Below are 16,543 nucleotides of genomic sequence, written 5' to 3'. Positions count from 1 at the left end.
CCCAAGCAGGGGGAGCAGCAAGCAGAGGAACAGGGAGAAGCAGACTCCCCGCTGAGCAGGGAGCCCCATGTGGGGCTCTATCTCAGGATCCTGGGATCGCGACCTGAGCCCAAGGCAGACGCTTAACTGACTGAGCCAACCAAGTACCCCTAAAGGGTGAGTTTCTTAATGGTTACAGTTGATACAAAATCTGTTTAATAAGTACTAAAACTTTTCTAACACATGTATATTTGCTTATAGTCATAAGCATTAAATTTGAATAGAAGTTATTTTCTAATGCAATAAGTACTTAATTTAAAATCATAAGCAACTTACCAAACTTATTTTTTTGACAGGTGCTTTAAAAGATGGTTTTATAATAAAGGATCACCCACTGGTACTTAAGTTCAAAGGAAATCAAATTTATGTATTCACATCTTCACTCAATATAAAATTCTTCTTTCTCAACTTTAAGTTCCCCAGGGTTACTCTCTGCATACCAGCATACAATTGAGAACCATGATTCCAGTTAGAAAGCTAGATTTGAATCCTAGCTCCACCACTAAATGGCTATGTGACCTGATCAAGTTATATAATCTTTAAGCTTTCAATTTCCTTCTATAGTATAAACTGAGGATACTGATAATATCTATATAATACAGCTGTTGTAAAAATTAAACATGACAAAAATACTTAGGAGAGTGCCTGACACATAGTAAGCACTAACTAGCAAGAACAAACAAACAAACAAACAAACAACTACTATGTGGAGAAATCAACATTTGAGCCCAGGGACTGACAGTATGAAATTCTTAAGCTAAAAATGGGTAGGATCTGATTTGTTCCATCAGTCTAATGATCACTTAAAATAAACTAGCCTTGTATTAAATTCAGTTAAGAGTTATAGAATCAGCATACTCATTAAAAATTTCTGTCCTACATCATGTACTTGGGTACATAACAAGGCTTGTCTCTTAGATGTATTCACTAGCAATGTTATTTAACTGCTTGTGAAAATCTGGCAAGTGCTCTGAATGTTTCATCAAAAACTGAACATATATTAAGTTCTATCCAATATTTCACAGGGTTCATGATCCTTTGAGACGTACCCCAACCACTGACTACTAAAGACGGATATCCTACACTAAAGAAATTAGAAGTTATTTTCCTAATTAAGAAGTTGGGTGGGTAATGTTATTGTACTAAGTGAAAAATAAAAATTTAAAAGTTTATAGAATACAGGACAATTGTTATTAGTTTGCTGCATTTCCTTCCAGACTACGGACTGAAATACCATATCAGAAACAATTTAGAATATTATTCAAAAGACAAGATGCATGTATGCAAGGGAGAGACTAACATATTTCTGGTTAAGGATAAAGTTTAAACCAGATATGGTAGCCTATTCAATAATTTCAAATAATTTTCGATACACTTATAGGATATGTATGCCATACTTTAATGAAAATATTAATTCTACAACTTTGGACATATAACTTAACCCAAGCTCTTTTTCTTCACTTGCAAGATATGATCTTCAGGTTGAAGATTAAGATCTCATCCTAGTCTAAACTGTATTATTCTAAGAGTCCTCTGCAAAATACAGCTGTGTAAAACAAAGCAGTAAGACACTATATAAAACAAGTATTAAAATTTGTTTTCCAAGCAGAATACAATGCTGAAAGGAAGTATTTTGTTTTCAGGGAAAATAAAAAAAGTATACTGACTTCTACTGTATCATTTTCATTTGATATTGATTCTCAAGATAAGAATTGAGAAAATTTTCCTGGCTTTAGTTTTACAGACATCGAGAAGAAAAATAAAATCCCAAAAGCAATAGGAGTAATTTAAACTATATTTTATGAAGAAAATGGATATAAGGTGTTTTTTTTAAATAAAAGATTAATATATTATTTCTCAAATACCTCCTGTGATAATAACTAGTAAGTATTTGGGGCTCTTAACTGCACTGTAAGCACCTATAGCAGATGCCAGAGCAATATCTAAATAATGTTACTATAATACAGGATGTCACTTTATTTTTTAAACTGATTATTTATTAAACACCACTGCAAAGATACAGCCTTCAGCCTCACGAAATTTTGAAAGGATGACATATTCCCAAGTATTTAAAATTCCAAGTTTGAACTTATATTTAATACTATACTCTTAGTTATACAATGTGCTCATTTTGTTCATAAATATTCATCTCAATACAATAACATCAGGTATAATACATAAAATCTAATCCATTAAGTCTTACCAATTTATGACCTGATGAGACACTCTTGTGGACAACATTCAGTCCTTAGAAGCTAGAATAACCCTCCAACCATGTGAGGGCATCACAACTTTTAAACTTTCGGCTTTCGATCATTATTATGTCACATTCCTCCTCCGATGCTGAATTCTAAAAAAAATTCTAGCAAAGAGTTTAAGTAAATAAGTGTTTTAATCAAATAGCCTTTAAAAATCTTTTATAGCAAAGTTTTATGTTTTACCATGATTACACAACTGATATTTTGTACTTAAGTATTTTTTTAAAATGTAAAATAATTTCATATTTAATCTGGATACTTCAAACTGTAAATTTCAACATGGACTTTCAGGCCATCAGGAATACTTGTTAGTAAAGAGTCAAGGAGAAATGGAACCAATTAAAGGTTTAAGATCATGATCCAGAAATTATGATTTAACACCATAACTTACTACAGACATTTTTGAAGTCCTACAGAATGGCACTTGACTCTATCATCTGACTCACATCCATATGAATTTCTAAACTTCTAACACAGGTGGATGGATCAATAATAATCCATACCAATCATTTAAATGCTCAAGACAGCATTCAATTTTTATACCTAAATCCTAGTCTGTCTCTACCACCCCAAATTTTAAAATTAGACAACATGATGGAAAGAATAAAATTTTATTATGCATTTTATGTAACAGACATAACAATGTATCCTGTTCAGAAGTGGTCCTATAGCTCATCTATGTTATGAGCAAAGAACAAAATTAGGGATAGGAATATTTAATAATGGCAAAAACTACTTCATTAAGAATGATCTTATATTCATGAAATTTTTACAAGAAAACTTTCAATTGGGCATCTATTTTAATTGTTGAAGGGTAATATTAGTAACATTTGTGTAGTGTGAATACTCATTTCTACTTTTAGTTGTCAGTAATCCACAGAAAAAGGCAGCCCACATATTTATGGGCATAGTTTTGCCTAAATTAACCCCCTAAATAAAATGGCACAATGGGGCAAAGGAAAGGGGGGAAAGGAAGCCATTATTGAGGAAGATCAATAATATATGCAAAGCTATAGAAAACTCAAAGATAGCATTGTGAGGAAACTCTGCGGCCATCTCCAGAAATATTTGACCCGAATATAGGGGGTTGGAATTATGCTGTTACAAATGTTAACTTTTAATGGAATTTTTCTATTATGCATGGTCTTTAAAAGTCTCCCACACAATCTGAAGATTAGGATTTTTCCAATTTACAAATATAACCTTTCCAAATGTAATCTCACAACACATTTGACTTAAATGAAATCATAAAACTTTACTATCTTTTGTCAAAGCACAGCCTTATTATGTAATCACCTGGTGAAGGCAAAAACCCATACTGATGAGGATAAGCAACAGTTTAAAGTTGTGGTCATTTCATCAACATATTACCAAAACATTTGTTAGCAAGTTTTTATGCAACTTTTGTCTCCTATCAACCAAAATACTACCAAATTTTTAAAAAATCCTTTTGATTATTTACTCTTATGGGGCAAGTCCCAAGAGAAGGTATAATACCCAGCCACATGCAGCAAAGTAAATGCTTCCTGAAATATATCTATCTGTAATGCTGGTAATTTGGCTTGTCTGTAAAGGCTCTGATAGACTGGCCATTTGAGGGGCAGACTACCAACCCTCTGTTAAAGGGCCTGCCAACAATAAACATTTTTTATGATAAATGCCCGGAAAGCCTCTGGAATATAGAATTAAAACCAGTCATATAAAGTAAATGTAGTTATTTTCCTATGAAGCTTATAGAAAACAATTTTTAAAGGGTGTGTACATTATACAAATACATGGTAAATTTAGGACTTAAGAACTGTATTACATTTAAAAATACAAAGCTTCCATTATCAGATTTTTCCCCATCATGCACTTTCAAAGTTAGTTGCTACCAACTACAGGGGTTAACTTTGAAGGGTTTCAATGACTTAATTCCAATGTGTAGGAAATCCTTATTAAAAATTTGAAAACTGGGTAACTGAGGTGTTTGTAGAGGAACATAGTTAAGATTAATTCGATACTCCTTAAAATTTAATTTAAAATTATAATTCTCCCCAAAATGAGTATTTAGAAGCTTGTTCTAATATATCAATCATCTTGAATCTCTGACAAGACTGCTATCAAAAACAAATCCTCAATATTTGCTGTTTATCATTTCTTTCTTTTTTAATTTGTGAGGAGGAAAAATCCCATTTACCTAAGTGTGAGCTACTAGGTTGTATGGTATAGTTCGGCAAGAACTAGGCTTAAATTTACTATTATTTAGCTACTTTTATGGCAAACTTATACTGATAGAGAACAAAGTAGAGAAAACAGGGGTAAGAAGGTGGATGATCTGCAATTTCCAAGTCATCTGAAAACTTGTATGTGAAATTAGGTAAAACCTACAAAGTTCCTAAAGGAACTTGCTATTTGAATAAATATGCTTTGCTTTGTTTGGTACAAAATTTCACTTTCAAGTGTAAACCACCTTCTTCAAAAAGTTCACTACACTGTTTTGAGAAACCCTAGACATGATAAATCAATGCTTGCTTCCCTAAACATCAAGAAATGCTTATTTTTAAGAAGAATTTTAAAGGGGGAAATGGGCCAATCCTGTATGACTCCCAATAAAGTATGTATAGTCTTTCCATAGATTACTTATTGGGAAAATGAGGCTAGGAATATCAAAAATAAGCTTATGAAAAAAAAAATTAGTCCAAACATATCTAACAGAATACGAACACTGTGTGTTCTAAGAAACTCACATATAAAAAGACATACACAATTATAGGAAACTTCATGTATCTGTGGGTGAGCCAAGATAGTTGTTAAAAACTAAGTATGAGAAATATATGAAAAGGTGTTTAGCATGTTATACTTCATATCAAATGTACCTGTTAGTGGAAGAAATGCAAAATACATTGCTTAGAAAATTTCATTCATACAGCTTTAGAAAATACACCTAACAAGATAGGTTATTGGTATTTTTAATAGATCATATTCATTCACAAATGATTTAAAATCCTCATTTTCTCAGAAGGAGTAGAAATAACATACAGAGGATTAAAATAAATAGAAATGGGGGTTGGGACAGAAGATAAAAAAGGTAAAACAGTAGATGGAAGCCGATTATACATTATTCAAATACATAGGTGATAAGGAATGGCAGGCTTTGTTAACAGAAAGCTGTATATTTGACTCTGAGCTTTCATTAATAACAGCTAACATTAGAAAATACAACTACTCTTCAACTAAGTTAGCAATATCTAAAATAGAAAAGTACTGCAAAGTAATTTTCTGAAGATCAATTGTCAATAGTCACTGTGAACAGAAGGAGTGGGATTAGCCAGACAATACAACTCTTCTCCCTCCTTACCCTTCAAATAGTCTGTAGACCTAGGGAAAGAATACCTTCTTCATCTGGACATATCACCAGGTAGATATGTCATATAAGATACAATTTTTGGCTTTCAAGACACAAGTTACATATACCACTCTTTCTGGGCCAAAAATAATTAAAAACAGAAAATAAAAAAATACAATGAGCACCTTCCAAACCTTTTAGTATTTATAACTAAGGATCTTTAAACTTTGAAAATAACCCGGAAACAAAATGGCATAAGAATGCTATTTCTTAAAGATATATATCAATGAATATATATTCTAAATTAGCACGTTTAAATTTGTTTCTGTAAAATATGAAAAAAGTTTTAGAAACAGTTAACAGAAACCTAAACTCAGGAGCTAATTTTGGGTAAGCTAATGCATTTAAATGCTTTATATCAATCACAAACATCTAATATATATATATATAATCTTGATCTGAGTGACTTAGAATATTGGTACAAGTGGGCACATTTGCACACAAAGAGAATGCCAACTAGAATATAGTCAGCCATTTCTCTCATCTATACCAACCCTAATGAATGAAACAAAAATATAAAATAATTCCACTTAATATTTCTTTCTTCCCAAAAGGTTGCCAAACTATCTGCAGATAAAATACACTATATTTTGTATTTTTAAATACACTGAAAGAAGTGTGATTTTGAGTTTTTAAATTGTTAAAAGTCTGGGAGGAAAACAAAACAGATGTTACATATGTTTGTTCTGGTTCAACAACTTCAGGCTATATTTAAATATCCTTCTCATCTGAACAAGTTCAGTAAGAGATTTTTCTTAAAAAGCTTTGCTACAGAGTTCTAGATTCTGCAGAAAAAAATAAATTGGGTTTAGCAAATTAGTTTACACGTTAATTCACACAAGTTTCTGTTCTAGTCAAAGGTTTGGTTTACTTAAACTATTCTGGTGAAAAGTAAAAATAAATTAACAAGACCTTACCAACTATTTTCACCTATTTCAACTGCTTCTCAAATTCCACCCTGAAAACAATAACCATGACCTTACAGGGTAGGCTGTGACCACTTATGTTAAGAAAATTTACTAACTAAAGAAGGTGGTAAACACATGAGCAGAAGCATATAATGGATGAGCTGTCAGGTTTTCATCATCAATTCTGAAGTCTGGTTATGTGATGAAAATAATGTCAGTATATCAGGTTATCCCATTTTAGCCAACCACAGCAAAGCTAAGAGAGGAGAAGAAATGCTTAGGATCCACTAAATAGCATATCAAACAATGAGATGCATACCTAATGGTTAAAAATCTGGCAGCAGACAATCAACCCTAGGCAACTGTCAGAATGAACCTACGAGGATACAACAGAATATAATGGATAGCAATTATATAATTTGTAAAGCCCAAGAGGTAACTAAAAATGTCTTCAAATTAACGACTTTTTCCAATTCCAGATAATTAGAATCCCAACTTAATACATACATATATATATATATATATATATACACAAAATGATACAGAAAAAAAATGGTGCATGAATACACTTCAATTTCTGTTTCAAGGGACACATCCACATTAATATGTTTTCCTTGCCATTACCTCTCTCCTTGCCATCACCCCCCTCCAAACTGTGAGAAATAAGAGATCTTCTTATAACATTTTCCAGTCCCAATAATTGTTTCAGCTGGATTTTAGGCATCTTGCCTATCTCTGCTCCACACCCCTTATAATACAGACTTTAAGTCTACTCAAACTTTAGATAGTTCTACTGAAGACTAATAAGAAAAATATTTATCTATATAAGACAGAAGGAAAAAAGACAAGTGTTTGATAATTAAATGCATTCTGTGGTCTTGTATTGGCTTTTGGATGAAGTAAAAAATGTCATGAAAGACACTGGGACAACCGTAAAATCTGAATATAAACTGTATATTACATATTAGATAACAATATATCAAACCTGAGTTTGCTAATTAAACTGTTGTCATATAATCTTCTTAGGCAACATAAGCTAAAAGTATTCTTTGATCAAATGGACAGGGTATCTACAACTTACTCTTAAAGGATTCCTAAATAATGTTAGGATAATAAAGCAAGTATGACAAAATGTTAATGAATGTTCAATCTCAGTAAGATTACTGGAGAGTTTTTAATTATTCTTATAATTCTTCTGTAAATTTGAAATTTTTAAAATAGATTCAAATATTCTCTTTCATTTTGGTTAGTAAATAATATCCCCAGAATCTTCTAGTCTCTAAGATCACGTGTCTTCTTCAGAGCTTCTCCTGTTCTCTAAAAGTAGGTAGTGTTTCCCAAGGTCCTGGCTTGATCCTCTTAGCCTACTCTGCTACTTCTTGGCAATCTCAGCCTTTTCTAAAGCTCGAACTCTAAAAAAATAATAGCAATAGTAATAACAATAATGAAACAAATAAATAAATGGTCTTCAATCTCTTCTAGCCTTAGCTTCTCTAACAGGTCTGCAGCTCTAGTTATACCTTGAGTATTTCCACCTTGATTTTCCACCAGCTCAACTCATCCAAAAGTAACTAAAACTAAGAAGCTCATTATTATTTTCTCCTTCCCACACCAATTCTTTCACTAATATTTCCTAACAGTACCACCATTCCCTCAGTCCATTAGGTTTGAGACTCTGGAATCAAATTTGACTGCTTTTCCCTGGCATATCCCTTGAGTTGTAACATCACATAATTCCTATCTTCTGACAACTGATCTTTCCTCATCTTGATTCCCTCATTCAGGTCTTCATTACATTTCTATTATCTCTGATCTCTGTCCAATCAAATATCTCTTCTCTGTTGTCTTCAAATGATTTGTGCACCAAATTTAACCATCCTTATCACATATGACCTGTACTTTCACAGTGGCTGAATTCCTCTAACTGGAATTTTCGCTTTCCCTCAGGTCTTTAACTCTTGATGACCAAATTCTATGCACCTTTCAGGTTCCAACTCAAAAGGCCACTTCCTAAAGAAGCTTTGACCAATACTTCCAGGCTATACTTGAGAGACATAAAATGTCTGAATTTTAAATGACAACACTTTCAATCATGTGATGTCGTTCTTCCATATCTTTTCCCTATTAAGACCCAGCTCATTGTTTTTCCTATTGTGACCGCCCCCCCCTTAATTACCTCTGATATGGGATTCTTTCCTAAGAGTTTGCCAGTCTTTCATTCATTAAGCAAATACACAGCTCTTTGAGGTTTTCATTAGCCTACTACATGCCCAACATGGAGCTCAACAAAGGGCTTAAACTGAGATGAAGACCTGAGGGAGACTGAGTCAAGTACTTAACCAAATGAGCCACCCAGGCACCCTATTTCAGGTTTTCTGATAATCATGGCCAACAATGAAAAAACAAGGAGCTCAATTCCAATGTTTTTCTTATCTCTTCTTTCCCATTTAGAACTAAGTGTGTGTGTGTGTGTGGGGGGGGGGGGGGATAATTCTACAGAATAAGGATTTTAAAAATAATTGGCTTTAAGCCTCATTCAAGGTCATCATTCCTGACATAGCCAGGAAGAAAATTATTAATTGTATTAATATTAATTTGTAGTGATGACAAGACTATTTTGTAGGAATGCATCTACTTGTAGAAAGTAAGCTCAAAGCCTCTGTTGAAATATCCCCTGGCTGTCCAGGTAGAGTTTCTAGTTACCTTTGTATTTAGAGTAACTATCCTATACAAATAGGGTACAATAAATCTGTCACTATCTTTTCCTCTTTTTTCTACTTATAAAAAGATTGCCTAAAATTACATTAGCTTTTTTGACAGGCCTGTCACTTGCTAATCAATATCACTTGCTGATCAATACTGTAAAACACAGGCAACTAATACATGTTAGGTATTTTTTCATTCTGACCTAAATTTCAACTTTCCTGAATTTACATACAAGGTCTGCCAATTTCTCAATCTCTTCACATGCTTCAGATTGTTAAATTTATAAATGCTATCATCCAAGAATAGCTGTAACTTCCTACTTTAATGTCTGGATATTTTATAAGCATGTCCTTAGATTTTTATATAAATCTGAGATCCAGTCCTACAAGGTGACAGGTCACTAAAACTGTCCTCTAACATCATCATGTCTCTAATTATCTTCTACTGGGTGTCTGTAACTGGAATAGGTCAAAATGTAATCACATAATAAATTATGTAAGTACTAAAGGACGAATTATTAGAGAATATGTTTGGGGTGCTTACAAAAATAGTTCAGGTTCATATCATCCTCAAGGTACTTATAATAAAACATCACCTAATAAGGAGAGAATATTTAACTAGTAACAGTCTCCAAAAAAGCAATTCACTATGGCGATTCTTCAAAATTATGTACTGTTGACCTTATAACAACATAGGTTTGGACTGGTTGGGTCCAGATAAATACAGACACAAAATAAGGAGCTTACAATATTGTGTCTGAGCTGGGTCTTGGTTACACAGGTGTATTCAGTTTGAGGTATACATTTATAAATTGTGTACCTTTCTGATACAAATTATACTTCAATAAAAATATTTTTAAGTCTTATCACTGAGCTTCCAAAAACTAGATTAACCCAACCTTCTAGGCAGATGAATAAAACAAATTATCTCATACAAGCAGCTTATTTCTGATTTACTAACTTCAAAAATGAAATTTCATAGGATCAATTATAGAAAATACTGAATACTTGTTTTCTAACACAAAATAGCTTGATTTAAAGAAGAACTTTAAAAAATCCAGTAATTCTTAAACTACATTATAGATTAAGTGAATAATCACTATAAAAAATAAAACATCTTCACTGAAATCAGGTATCTAGTAAAAAGACCATAAACTTAGACATTCATTTTAAGTTAATAATAACCATGTGCACTACTTTCCTTATTCGTTATCTCTTTAAAGAGTGGTGCTATCATAAAGAAGGACAAGCCAACTCACAGGGATAGCACACCCAGCAACTGTTACTCTCATTTGTTAACTACACTTATGCATTTTCTTCATTAAGGCAGAAATACTGCAAGCGTTTATCAACGAAGTTTAAATCCTGACAGATTACCCGGTTTCTTCCTTTAGTCTACCTGAGCAAAAGTTTCTTCCTCCCTAATATTCTTTTACCTTACTGACCTGCTATATACAAGAGGGTAAATTTGTTTGCTATAAATTCTTACCCTCAGCTTTTTTTTTTTTTTTTTTTCCCAGACAAAGGACTCCCAACAAGAGCCTGTTCCCCAGGCTCTTTCCTAAGTAAAATAAGTTTCTAAACTTCTAATTTTGTCGCTGTTAACAAAGCAATGCCAATAATTAAGTTTGGGACTGTTCTTTAAAGAAGTAGAAAGTCAAAATTTAAAGTTATTACTCTGAAATGCCAATAGGCTAGACTATCACTAAGTATCACTATAGTAAGATAATCTCCAGAAAGCTAATTATGACAGCTACATTATTCAGTTTAATAAACCATCAATGCAAACATTCTGCACTTCCTAAGGAAGGGTTGTATTATTTTTGAGCTATCAGTATCATTTGTCCTTTTATTTGGAATAAGAGGTGTCCTTTTATTTGGAGTAAGATGGTTTCAGCTTGATTGATTCCCTGAATACTCTGCAAATGACAAACTGGGAAGACAGAGAACAATGATGGCACCTACAGGAAAAGGGAAAGGCAGGCTTGACAGTAGCTTCAATTTTAGTACAGTAACTGAATAAAGCATTGGCTATCAATGGAAAGAGAATTTCTAAATACAGGCAGAAGCAAATGGGTGGAAAACTTGTCAACTTGCTAATTCTAATTTAAATAGGGAAGGAAACAAAGGAGCCATTAGGGACCTCTGAGTCAATGTGAGGAAAGGTATATTAATTACTTGTATTTTGATTAAAAGATACTCTGCTAGAAGAATTCTGAAAAAAAAAAAAAAAAAATTCCAGTCTTTCAAGTAAAGCAAAACCAAGGATCTTCAGCTATTTAGGGCAGGTTTAATGAAAACTGGCACAGGGCTTAAAAGCTGTCTACTGAAAATGAGTTCCATGATTTCATAAATAAGAGCCTGAAATATAGTATATGTCCATACTGATAAGCAATTTTTATACCTCAAACTAAGTAGATAATGTAAAGGATTTACAGTCCCTTAAGCTCTTGAATGGTTCTGTTCAATAGAATCATTCCTGCAAAATACATACTTGCCAAATTAGTAAAATTGGTTTAAAAACCCTTAATTTATAACAGTAAAAAAATGAACAAGGCAATTTGGTGAAATCTAACACAAACATAGTCAGGAGAAGTTATATTTAATATTTTTAAAAGTTTAACACAAACCTTCAACCCTGTCTGCAATGAAAAAGAATGTATCGTCGATAATACTTTATTTGCTAATATAATTACTAAAAAGTCTGTAGTAGATATTGGCCAACTGAGGTCATACAGTTAGAACTATTAAAGCTAACCTACTGCTCCTATCAATTGAAACAATTTTAAGTTTTATCTTATTTAAGTAATCTCTATACCCAGCCTGGGGCTTGACTCATGACCCCGAGATCAAGAGTCACACGCTCTACCAACTGAGCTAGCTAGGTATCCCTCTAATGAAAATTTAATAAGCTAGGTGCCAAGTTAAAAGGAAACCACTAGTATTGGGTTGGACCTGTCACTTTAGTACCAAAGGGCCAACTTATAGTGCAGAATGGCTGATCTAGAATAGAAGTTCTGATTATAGTTTGGCATTAACGTACTATTAACAAACTATTAATGGTTTTGGCTCTGGATAACAGGCTTCAAGGAGAAGAGAAAATACATTCAACCAATGAGAAACTACAGATACAGCAACTTGCCTCCATTTCTGATACCTTAAATACTTCTGTATCTAGAAAAGAAAACAGATAAGGAGTATTTGGCTGTAACAACAAATGATGAGTAGGCAACTTCTATGGTTGTTTTATTATGAAACAAAAACCTTTAATATTAGGTCAAAATTACAAAAAATAAAACATCTTTCTACATTGTCCTGATGAAAATAAGAGCTCTTACTAATAATGGTATCGTGGTAGCTTACAAAATTTAGCTATTTGAAATAAATTACCATACAACCAATACTATTTCTTATTACATTTCTAAACAGAATATTATTTTTCCTTTTTCTAATGGGAAAGTAGGGATCCCTGGGTGGCACAGCGGTTTGGCGCCTGCCTTTAGCCCAGGGCGCGATCCTGGAGACCCGGGATCGAATCCCACATCGGACTCCCGGTGCATGGAGCCTGCTTCTTCCTCTGCCTATGTCTCTGCCCCTCTCTCTCTCTCTCTCTCTATCATAAATAAATAAATAAAATAAAATAAAATAAAATAAAATAAAATAAAATAAAATAAAAAAAAAAAAAAAGGAAAGTACAACCCAAAGTACTCACCCTGGCTACACTGGATAAGCCTTTTGAATGACTGAACTTTCATGCTTGTTTCATGCCACAATTTACATTTATGTCTTAATTTACATTGATACAGCTATATAATTTCAAAATTGAAGTTATAAACATTGTACTATAAATTTTAGAAGTTCTTGCTCTGTAAGTAACTGTTTTAAAACATTTTCAGTTAAGGAACATTCACTGAAAAGATGTTTTGTTAGAAAATCTCTTTAGAGTAACACACAAGCAAATCAAGCCTAAGAATTAAAAGACTGTTACCATTTGTAGGCAATATAAACCATGTCTGAACATGACATGTACATGCACTTAGCAATACTCTTTTCTAATGAAAGAGATGGAGTTAAGTCCATGAGTAGTATCCAAACTATGCCAGAGGACACAAATGCGTTGCCAGGCAGAGTTAAAAGAATCTAACGAAGCTTTGTGTGAATTTTTAAAATAGCGTTTGTGCTTGTTCTATTAATTAAAGACAGAATGATGGAGCACTGATAAATATTCAGCAAAATAACTGAACAGAGCATATACTACTTAAAATGTGTGTTAAGCAGAAAGATAAACCAAATTATCTTTTGCTATAAATGAACTCTTAAGACTTTATATTTTAAAAAGTTAAAAACAAAATGTATATAGCATTTCTAAGAGAAAAACTGTTTTAGGGGTTTACAAAACAGTAAAGTAGGCAGGTCTAGGGAATCTAACAAACAAGCTTGATGTTAGTTTCTCAACAGGATTCAACAATGACTGTTTTTGATAACTTGGTCTTGTAATTTCTCCAATTTCTTAATATGAAATAACATTTTGCTTTGAGTCACTAAGGCATTTACAGAGAAAGCATATAAAATAGGACAAAAGTAAATTAACTGTAGTTTATTTTACAGAATATATTTTTACACTAAAATATACAAGGATAAGTGGATATTTCATATAATAAAATTCAATAGAATCTGTAAATCCTTCAAAAAAGTAAATATAGTTAAAAGTGAAGTAAAAAGAAAAGTATGTTTATATTCTATTTAAAATATAGATTGTTCTTTTGGTTTATTTTGCTGCTTTGTCCCATGCTAGATATCGCATGATTTCCCCCCCTAAAATGACATATAAAGTTTAGGTTTAATGATGAGAAACCAGTACAGTGCAAAGCAATTCATGCATACACTTTTGTATGTATGCATTCCATATGTAAGTATTCATACCTATCCCAGAGGTTCTTTGATTCCTGAAACGTGTTCAAATGGAACGCTTGGTAGAAAGCAGTTGAAGGATTCCTGTGAGATCCAAGAATCAAATGGAAATGAGGTTGAGAAAGTACAGTAAAATCACTACTTTTCAAAAAAAGATGGAAGATTTTAGATTTCTAATATTGTGTAACAGCTTTAATAAAAAAAAAAAAAACTACATAAAAGCTTGCTTAAAAACATTTTGAAAGAAATTAAAAAACCGAATGAAATCCAGCTGACCCTCACAATAATTCAGGATTATGGTTCTAGAAGAAAGGGTTTAATACAGATAAAATAACATCCAATTATGTGTGTGCGCCTATGTTTATATTCATGTGAATGGGACCAGTGCATACTACTCTGTATCAGATGCCTTTATAAGTCTCTAAACATTTAGCAGTTTAGCAAAGCTGTTCCCAGGTATGATATTCATGTAAAATAAATTAAGCTACTACATCTTCATAATATAAAAATTCAGATCTATTTGATAGGGTTTGATGATGAACAATTGAGTCCTTTTCTGGGATGAACTTGATAGGATTTCTACCTTCATAATCCATTTATTTACATGTGGTTTCTCTGGATTAGGGCAAAACATGGCACAGCAATTATATGACAGCTTTCTAATTTCTTGCATTAGTAATGCCCCTTTAAGAGGTAAAAGCTCCCACATCTTAATCACCATCTATTTCTACCATTCCCTAGAGACACACTCCCTAGGGCTATAACCATAGAATCTTAACTGATGGGCTCATCCTGGCAAGCTCCCAGCCTTCATGATTCACCTCACAGCTCTGGAGTAGTTTCTTAGGGACTACTAACTAACCTTTTGACAAACCTGCTTTCTAATAGCTCCCCGTCTACCTCAGCATATTCCCGTAGTTCCCCAACTCCAATCTATACAACACTAGGGAGCTAACAAAAACTTGTCACATTACCTCTAAAATCCTTGACCCATGCTATAGCCAACTAACAGCAAGTTAAGAACACAAGTGCTTATTACATACCAGACATTATTCTGATTGTTTTACATTTATTAATGCAATTCTACAACAACCCTAAGTGGTAGGTGTTATTATTGTTCCCATCTCATCAATAAGGAAACAGATCAGATAGAAGTTACTTGACTGATGACACAGAGCTAGTAGGTAACAATCTGGTCCTAGAGTTTATGCTCTTAAACCACTATGCTAAACATACAGTAGAGTTCAATATTAACCTCTCCAGGTTTGTCTCTTTATCACTTAAATGGTGATATTATGATCTAAACCTTGCAGGGTGGTTAAGGAACTGAGACTATATATAAAGCTCCCTGTATATATAATCAATGGCCAACAAATAATGGCTATTATTTTATCACCAAAATGAAGTTCAAATACAACATGGCAATTCTGAGACCCTCACAAGCACCTTAAGACAGTCTCTACTTTACTAGTACAATAAGAAAACAATTTCCAAATTCTACTGGAATACCAATCAAGTGTCAATGATCAACAAGCAGAACAAATGCTCAATAAATTCCATGATTTCAAAATTCAGATTAGCCTTACTGTATCATTCATCTACTGAGTTTTTTAAAAATACATTTTTTAAAAGGCGTTTTTTATTTTAACACTAGGGTACCTCTTAGATGATCCAAAATTAGGAAAGGCAGACAAGACACTAGAAGCCAGAGTATCACCAAAGCAACTGCTTTAATTGGCATCTTCAGTGTATGTATTTCTCTTTGCCTGCTCTATCTACTTTAAACTCCTTTCTATTCTTTTAACTCTTTCTCTATTTTTCTCTAGACTAGGTCCAAGACCTACTAATATCAAGGATTAAGAGGCTGCTAACTACTATTTAACAGCTTGGATCCTCTCAAGATATATTTGTCAGGCCCTTTTCTCTCCACTGTACTTACTTGGAAATCAGTCTAACAAATTAAATCAGAGACAACTGAACCAACTGAAAACTCGATTGGCATTTTTTTTTTTTTTTTTTAAATACCAGGCTTACCCGGGACCATATGACAAGTTTGCTACTCACAAAGGTCTATTTGAAGACCTTGGATTTAAAACAGAGTAACTCAAAGAGGAAAGTACTAAATATGAGAAAATAATAAAGAGTAAACCTAGAGGTTATTCTGCAAGTCTGGAATTTAAAATTCATTAAAGAGTATTTACAATATATTTATGAGGATGACATTCTTTAAAAAAACCTTCAGATCCCCTGACTTTAGAAAAATACATACATATATATTTAATTTGAATCAAATTCATGCCAGATAAATTCATTTTAAATGAAATCATATAACTT

General features: G+C 32.8%; 1 protein-coding gene across 2 annotated transcripts in view; it reads right to left on the bottom strand.

Annotated features, from left to right (window-relative positions):
* The window catches only part of TSC22D2 (TSC22 domain family member 2), a 47,831-nt gene that overhangs the window by 20,353 nt on the left and 10,935 nt on the right, over positions 1-16,543 (bottom strand). Inside the window, exon 2 of one of the 2 annotated variants that reach the window (XM_038571204.1) lies at positions 14,222-14,293. The exons of the other annotated variant lie outside the window; for it this stretch is intronic. Coding sequence (XP_038427132.1) covers positions 14,222-14,293 — 72 coding nt within the window. The remainder of the gene's footprint in view (positions 1-14,221; positions 14,294-16,543) is intronic. 2 annotated transcript variants of the gene reach the window in all.

Source organism: Canis lupus, chromosome 23 (assembly GCF_011100685.1).
Source record: "Canis lupus familiaris isolate Mischka breed German Shepherd chromosome 23, alternate assembly UU_Cfam_GSD_1.0, whole genome shotgun sequence".
Taxonomy (NCBI): domain Eukaryota; kingdom Metazoa; phylum Chordata; class Mammalia; order Carnivora; family Canidae; genus Canis; species Canis lupus.
This window is presented reverse-complemented; position numbering and strand designations above follow the sequence as displayed.